The sequence below is a fragment of the Mercenaria mercenaria genome, chromosome 17 (assembly GCF_021730395.1).
Source record: "Mercenaria mercenaria strain notata chromosome 17, MADL_Memer_1, whole genome shotgun sequence".
In the NCBI taxonomy this organism is placed as follows: domain Eukaryota; kingdom Metazoa; phylum Mollusca; class Bivalvia; order Venerida; family Veneridae; genus Mercenaria; species Mercenaria mercenaria.
Window position 1 is genome coordinate 48,380,987 of NC_069377.1, and position 8,764 is coordinate 48,389,750.

Here is an 8,764-nt window from a genome sequence, read left to right on the forward strand (position 1 = left end):
ACATTGGCAAATGTGAGTGAACTGTAAGTTTAGCGTTTATAAGATACATCCACTGGTTGTTTTTTTTCTGAAGAAGAAGAAGAAGAGAAATTTACAGGTAAATTGTTGGAAACTAAACTAAAACAGAATTTTCAAATCTTCTTAGCATAATTTTTTTTTATATAAATAAATTCCAGAGTAGCATTTATTTATAAATTATTTTGAAATTATCAGGTTTTCCTGCAGTATGTCTTCTTTTTTATGCACCCAAAGGGAGGCATATTAGTTTTCAACTGTCCATCTGTTCGTTAGTTTGTTTGTTTGTTCGTTCGCCACAACGTTAACTTTTTGCATGAAGGCACTTTTCTAGCGAACCACTGCACCCAGGACCTTAAAACTTCACATGCTGATAGTACTTATTGAGTACACGACCCCTACTGACTTTGGGGTCACCAGGTCAAAGGTCAAGGTCACATGGTCCAATGTTAACTTTTTGCATGAAGGCACTTTACTCGCGAACCACTGAACCCAGGACCTTCAAACTTCACATACTGATAGTACTTATTGAGTACACGACCCCTACTGACTTTGGGGTCACAAGATCAAAGGTCAAGGTCACCAGGTCAAAGGTCAAGGCGCTGCAGGGGCATTTGTCACCATTAGTGACAGCTCTTGTTTTTACTTGTGACAGTTTCAATGTTGTTAGATTATTGACAAACCCCTCTTTATCCAGTTTGTAGAATTAGCAAATTACACAAAATGTTAATATATAAACTATAATGAAATGCTGCTAAAAACTGTTTTTAGAAAGTATTATTTCTATGAAGGTAGCTTGTCAAAGGTATATTAACTTGTTTTGTGTTTTACAGTTAACACACCTCTTGGAGAGAGTCCAATGGGAGTTTTCACTAGAAAAAGGGAGTTAATCAGGGAGAGGTCCGGGAGTAAAGAAGAATTTAGAAATGTACCACGACTCACTCAGGTAGATTGTACCTTCACTGTCCCCAATGCCCTGGTGCTGAAGACACTTGAGGCATATAGTGTTTGAGCTGTCTGTCTGTCAGTCCATCTGTCACACTTGATTTTTAAACGCCCGAATGTATTATGTTATGACGCTGGTGTCCGTCTGTCCGTCCGTCCGTCTGTCTGTTAGCAATTTCGTGTCCGCTCTCTAACTCTTGAACCCCTTGAAGGATTTCAAGGAAACTTTACACAGATGTTAACTACACCGAGACGATGTGCAGACCGCATGTTTTGGATGTCTTACTTCAAGGTCAAGGTCACACTTAGGAGTCAAAGGTCATATCAGTTTGTTTCGTGTCCTCTCTGTAACTCTTGAACCCCTTGAAGGATTTCAAAGAAACTTGACACAAATGTTAACCACACCAAGACGACTTGCAGAGCGCATGTTCCGGATGACTTGCTTCAAGGTCAAGGTCACACTTAGGGGTCAAAAGTCATATCAGTTTGTTTCGTGTCAGCTCTGTAACTCTTGAACTGCTGGAAGGATTTCAAAGAAACTTGGCAGAAATGTTCACCACATTGTAACTATGTGCAGAGCGCATGTTCCGGATGACTCGCTTCAAGGTCAAGGTCACACTTAAGGGTCAAAGGTCATATATGACTTTGCTTTGTGTATATTGCTCTGCATTGCAGTGGTCTTGTTTTTATTTGGCAGATCTTTTTTTTGAATTACTTCCCTTTTATGTTACTATAAATGGCTTATTTTGAAACTTTTTTATTATTGGCCGTAGGGAAAAACCGAGACCACTTTTCTGTGGTACAACATGGATGGTACCTCCAATTTTAAGGTGTATTTTTACATACCTATTCCAGATAAGGATTTTTTTGTAGACTTTGATTTTTTTTAGCTCACCTGTCACAAAGTGACAAGGTGAGCTTTTGTGATCGCGCGGTGTCCGTCGTCCGTCGTCCGTCCGTGCGTGCGTCCGTGCGTGCGTGCGTCCGTCCGTAAACTTTTGCTTGTGACCACTCTAGAGGTAACATTTTTCATGGGATCTTTATGAAAGTTGGTCAGAATGTTCATCTTGATGATATCTAGGTCAAGTTCGAAACTGGGTCACGTGCCTTCAAAAACTAGGTCATTAGGTCTAAAAATAGAAAAACCTTGTGACCTCTCTAGAGGCCATATATTTCACAAGATCTTCATGAAACATGGTCAGAATGTTCACCTTGATGATATCTAGGTCAAGTTCGAAACTGGGTCACGTGCCATCAAAAACTAGGTCAGTAGGTCTAAAAATAGAAAAACCTTGTGACCTCTCTAGAGGCCATATATTTCACGAGATCTTCATGAAAATTAGTGAGAACGTTCACCTTGATAATATCTAGGTCAAGTTCGAAACTGGGTCACGTGCCATCAAAAACTAGGTCAGTAGGCCAAATAATAGAAAAACCTTGTGACCTCTCTAGAGGCCATATTTTTCATGGATATGTATGAAAGTTGGTCTGAATGTTCATCTTGATGATATCTAGGTCAAGTTCGAAACTGGGTCATGTGCGGACAAAAACTAGGTCAGTAGGTCTAAAAATAGAAAAACCTTGTGACCTCTCTAGAGGCCATATATTTCATAAGATCTTCATGAAAATTGGTCAGAATGTTCACCTTGATGATATCTAGGTCAAGTTCGAAAGTGGGTCATGTGCGGTCAAAAACTAGGTCAGTAGGTCAAATAATAGAAAAACCTTGTGACCTCTCTAGAGGCCATATTTTTCATGGATCTGTATGAAAATTGGTCTGAATGTTCATCTTGATGATATCTAGGTCAAGTTTGAAAGTGGGTCATGTGCCATCAAAAACTAGGTCAGTAGGTCAAATAATAGAAAAACCTTGTGACCTCTCTAAGGGCCATATTTTTCATGGGATCTGTATGAAAATTGGTCTGAATGTTCATCTTGATGATATCTAGGTCAAGTTCGAAACAGGGTCATGTGCGGTCAAAAACTAGGTCATTAGGTCTAAAAATAGAAAAACCTTGTGACCTCTCTAGAGACCATACTTGTGAATGGATCTCCATAAAAATTGGTCAGAATGTTCACCTTGATGATATCTAGGTCAAGTTTGAAACTGGGTCACGTGCCATAAAAAACTAGGTCAGTAGGTCAAATAATAAAAAAACCTTGTGACCTCTCTAGAGGCCATACTTTTCATGGGATCTGTATGAAAGTTGGTCTGAATGTTCATCTTGATGATATCTAAGTCAAATTTGAAACTGGGTCAACTGCGGTCAAAAACTAGGTCAGTAGGTCTAAAATTATTAAAATCTTTTGACCTCTCTAGAGACCATATTTTTCAATGGATCTTCATGAAAATTGGTCAGAATTTTTATCTTGATAATATCTAGGTCAAGTTCAAAACTGGGTCACATGAGCTCAAAAACTAGGTCACTATGTCAGATAATAGAAAAAATGACGTCATACTCAAAACTGGGTCATATGGGAAGAGGTGAGCGATTCAGGACCATCATGGTCCTCTTGTTTTGTGGACTTAGATTTGTTTTTTGAAGTTTTCCTTTTGTTGTTCCAGTCCTTTGGGGCTACAACAGTCAAGTTCTTAAAATTTTGCTCCAATCCTATGATGTAAGCCTTCGGGCGTATATTGCCCCGCTTGGCGGTGCTCTTGTTTACTCAACTCCTCCTACAGCTTCCATCCAACTGAAATGAAACTTTGTATACATCATGAACATGAAGTAGACATGTGCATATTGTTGGATATTTCATGTCTGATTTTGAACACAACTAATTGAAAACTTCATTTATGTCTTCTGCATCAAGAGATGACCTTCTAGGACGAGATACGTAACCGTAGTCTTTATTATGTCAAAATTATGCCCCTTTTTAGCTCACCAGAGCACAAAGTGCTCAGGGTGAGCTGTTGTGATAGCTCACCGTCCGGCGTCCGTCCGGCATCCGTCTGTCCGTCCGTCTGTCCACACTTTCCTTTAAACAACATCTCCTCCTAAACCGACAGGCCAATTTTGATGAAACTTCACAGGGATGTTCCTTGGATGGTCTTTAAAAATTGTTCAAAGAATTGAATTCCATGCAGAACTCTGGTTGCCATGGCAACAGAAAGGAAAAACTTTAAAAATCTTCTTCTAAAAAACCAGAAGCCCTAGAGCTTAGATATTTGGTGTGAAGCATTGCCTAGTGGACCTCTACCAAGTTTGTCCAAATCATGACCCCGGGGTCAAAATTGACCCCGCCCTAGGGGTCACTTGATTTTACATAGGAAAATCTTAAAAAATCTTCTTCTCAAAAACCAGAAGCCCTAGAGCTTAGATATTTGACATGTAGCATTGCCTAGAGGACCTCTACTAAAGTTGTTCAAATCATGATTGACCCCGCCCCAGGGGTCACTTGATTTTACATAGGAAAATCTTCAAAAAATTTCTAAAAATAAACAGGCCTAGAGCTTAGATATTTCACGTGTAGCATTGCCTAGTGGACCTCTACAAAATTTGTTCAAATCATGACCCCCAGGGTCAAAATTGACCCCGCCCCAGAGGTCACTTGATTTTACATAGGAAAATCTTCAAAAAATTTCTAAAAATAAACTAGAAGGCCTGGATCTTAGATATTTAATGTGTAGCATTGCCTAGTAGACTTCTACAAAATTTGTTCAAATCATGACCTCTGGGATCAAATTGACCCCGCCCAATGGGGTTATTTGATTGTACATAGAAAAATCTTCAAATTTTTCTAAAAATAAACCAGAAGGCCTACAGCTTAGATATTTGACATGTAGCATTGCCTAATGGACCTCTACAAAATTTGTTTAAATCATGACCCCCCCGGGGTAAAAATTGACCCCGGCCCTGGGGTCACTTAATTTTACACAGGAAAATCTTTAAAAAATTTCTAAAAATAAACTAGAAGGCCTACAGCTTAGATATTTCACGTGTAGCATTGCCTAGTGGACCTCTACAAAATCTGTTCAAATCATGACCCCGTCCCAGGGGTCACTTGATTTTACATAGGAAAATCTTCAAAAATTTTCTAAAAATAAACCAGAAGGCCTAGATCTTAGATATTTGATGTGTAGCATTGCCTAGTAGGACTTCTACAAAAATTGTTCAAATCTGACCCCCCAGGGTCAAATTTGACCCGCCCCAGAGGTACTTGATTTAATAGGGAAAATCTTCAAAAATTTCTAAAAATAAACAGAAGGCCTGATCTTAGATATTTAATGTTACATTGCCTAGTAGACTTCTACAAATTTGTTCCAATTCATGACCCCCGGGATCAAATTGGCCCCGCCCATGGGGTTATTGATTGTACATAGAAAAATCTTCCAAAAATTTCTAAAAATTTTATTTAAACAGTAGTGCCTAACAGCTTAGAGATTGCAGTGCATCATGACCTCATGACTCTACTAAATTTGGTTTAAAGTCATGACCCCCGGTTTAAAATTGACCCGGCCTTGTGGTCAACTTAAATTTTTACACAGAGAAAATACTATTGAAAAAATTTTCTCAAAATATAGCCTATAAGCTACAGCTTAGTAAGTTTCACTGTGCATTGCTAGTGGAACTCTACAAAATTTTCAATCATGCCCCGATCCATGGGGTCACTTGATTTTATATATGGAATCTTCAAATTTTAAAAATAAACCAGATGGCTAGATCTTGTAATTTGATGTGTACTGCCTTGAAGGATTTCAAAGAAACTTGACACAGATGTTCACCACATCAGACGATGTGCAGAGCGCATGTTTTGATGGCTCGCTTCAAGGTCAAGGTCACACTTAGGGGTCAAAGGTCGTATGACTTTGTTTTGTGTTCGCTCTGTAAATCTTGAACTGCTTGAAGGATTTCAAGGAAACTTGACACAGATGTTCACCACATCAAGATGATACTCAGAGCGCATGTTTTGGGTGGTTGGCTTCAAGTTCAAGGTCACACTTAAGGGTCAAATGTCAAACCTTCGGGTGTATATTGCTCCATATTGCGGTGCTCTTGTTTATCATTCTATCAAGCATTTCTGGGAGCATGTGTCATACAATTTTGACATCTGTCTTTTCTAAACAAGGGAGCACACTGTTTTAAAATTGTATATTATTTCAGATTGATTTGAAGTATATCAAATCAGGCCTAGAAATGTAAAAGGTCATTCTTCTTACACAAGTCAGTGTTGATAAATAACCTTGAATACTCAGTATTTTTTGTGCACAAGTGCTTAGTTCTTTGGGTTCCTTTTTACTTTTATATTTTATCTATTTCAGACCCAGTTTATTCAGATGTGGAAAACTTTGTATGACATGTTTGGCGGGGAACCAAAGGAGCAGGATCTATATCATGCCATAGCAACAGTGGGTACTCTTCTTTTGGAGATAGGAGAAGTAGGCAAGAAATTCTATCTCCATAGAGAAGAGCTGCTTAGCTCTTCATATGCAAGTTCTGAAAGTGCAAGCGAATCAAGTAGTTTGGCACAAACCTCTATCCCTGAAATAAAAGAAGATACACCATTGGTCGAAAGTAAAACTGAATCATACAGTGAAATTGGAGATAACAGTGTTAATAAACCTGCCGATGGTGCAGGAGATACATTAGCAGAGGAAATTTCCAGTAAAGTTGGAGAACTAACTTTAGAGACAGAGACTGACGGAGACCAAAATGAAAAATCAGTTCCTGTAAAACCCGACCAAGTTTGTGAGCAGCCTGACCTAGTTAGCGAATCATCTGTAACAGAAGAAGGAAGTAAAGCGAGTGCTTCGGTGCATCGGGGTGAGAGGACCATTTCAACGAGTTCATCCAAAATAGATACAGACTGGTCCATAAGTTTTGAACAGTTTCTAGCATCCATGTTAACAGAGTCTGCCTTAGTTAGATACTTTGAAACCCCAATAGACTTGTGCGAGGCTATTGATAAAACCAGAAACCGACGTCTTTTAATGCGGCAACAGAGTGCACCATTTGAAATCATTAACTCATCTAAGGCTCCTTGATGACTTAATGTGATGATATTTATTTGGGATAACAAAAATGCAAGAATGAATGGCAAATTTGTTTGATTGATTGGTTATATAATATGAATTGGAATCGTGGACATGGGGAAACAAGTTGTTGAATTTAATGACCATTCTTATGTTGTATCTGTTTTGTACTTTCTGCACATATTGAGTACTTTTTACAAACGTAGGGATGTAGATGGCTGCATCTTAGTCTGGCTATACTTAGGTGGAGTTTTAGTGTACTTCGTAATAATTTTTTTTGGTACATGTATATAATTGGAATATATCCTCTTTATTAGCAACTTGAAGGGATGACAGGAGTACATATAAGTTACGTTTGGTATCTGTTTACATGTTCAAATAAAAATTGGAGATATCGAAGCTTTAAATTTTGAAATTTGAACAGAATTCAGATACTTATTTTTGGCTAACCTGTCACATAGTGACAAGGTGAGCTTTTGTGATTACCCTTCGTCCGTCCGTCAACAATTTCTTGTCTGCACGATAGTGGTTTCATTTATGATTTTATTTTAACCAAACTTGCACACAACTTGTATCAACATAAGATCTTGGTTCCTTTCTTGAACTGGCCATATTCTTTTATGGGTTCCAGAGTTATGGCCCCTGATAGGGCCAGAATTAGCTATTTTGACCTTGTCTGCACAATAGCAGCTTCATTTATGATTTTATTTTAACCAAACTTGCACACAACTTGTATCACCATAAGATCTTGGTTCCTTTCTTGAACCGGCCAGATCCCTTAATGGGTTCCAGAGTTATGGCCCCTGAAAGGGTCAAAATTAGCTATTTTGACCGTGTCTGCACAATAGCAGCTTCATTAATGATTTGATTTTAACCAGACTTGCACACAACTTGTATCACCACAAGATCTTGGTTCCTTTCTTGAACTGGCCAGATTCTATTATGGTTTCCAGAGTTATGACCCCTGATAGGGCCAGAATTAGCTATTTTGACCTTGTCTGCACAATAGCGGCTTCATTTATGATTTGAATTTAATCAAACTTGCACAAAACTTGTGTCACCATAAGATCTTGGTTCCTTTCTTGACCCGGCCAGATCCCCTAATGGGTTCCAGAGTTATGGCCCCTAAAATGGCAAAATTATATTTGACTTGTCTGCACAATAGAGGTACAATGTTTTGAATTTAAACCAAACTTAGTAGTCAACTTGTATTCGCACATAGAGTCTTTTTACACGCTGATTAATGCGCATAGAGGACTATATTAGTTATTCGTCCTTCGGTTGTTCGTCTGTCTGTTGCTTAGCAATTTCCCTTCCGCTCTGTAACTCTTAAACTCCTTGAAGGATTTCAAAGAAACCTGACACAGATGTTCACCTCATTGAAAGGACATTGCAGAGCGCCAGTTTCGGATGGCTCACTTCAAGGTCAAGGTCACACTTAGGGGTCAAAGGTCATATGCTCTGCACTTGTGTTACATTGCAATGCTCTTGTTTTTATTTGGCAGATCCTTCTTTTGTTCACTTATAATAATTTTTTCTAATTACTTCCTTTTTATGTTACTATAAATAGCTTATTTAGTAACTTTTTTATTATTGGCCGTAGGGAAAAACTGAGACCACTTTTCTGTGGTACAAATTTTTATTATGATTTTTTGACCTTCTTGTCCTTAAGTGCAATGATAACAGGTGAGCGATATAGGGTAGGGCTGTCATCGATAGAAACGATAATGATGTATCAACGATATTTTTTGGTCGATCGATTATCGATTCCCATTTTTAAAAATTGATATTTTACACAGAGAAAAAAAACTATCCAGATAAACACTCAGG

At 38.4% G+C, this 8,764-nt stretch overlaps 1 protein-coding gene across 2 annotated transcripts in view; it reads left to right on the forward strand.

The window, feature by feature from the left end:
* LOC123536351 (TBC1 domain family member 9-like) overlaps positions 1-8,070 on the forward strand; it is a 48,338-nt gene extending 40,268 nt beyond the window's left edge. For both annotated transcript variants that reach the window (XM_045319472.2, XM_053528096.1), the window contains 2 exons: positions 849-961; positions 6,224-8,070. In XM_045319472.2, the coding sequence (XP_045175407.2) occupies positions 849-961; positions 6,224-6,946 (836 nt within the window). In that variant the 3' untranslated portion in view covers positions 6,947-8,070. The remainder of the gene's footprint in view (positions 1-848; positions 962-6,223) is intronic.
* The last annotated feature ends 694 nt before the right edge of the window (positions 8,071-8,764 follow it).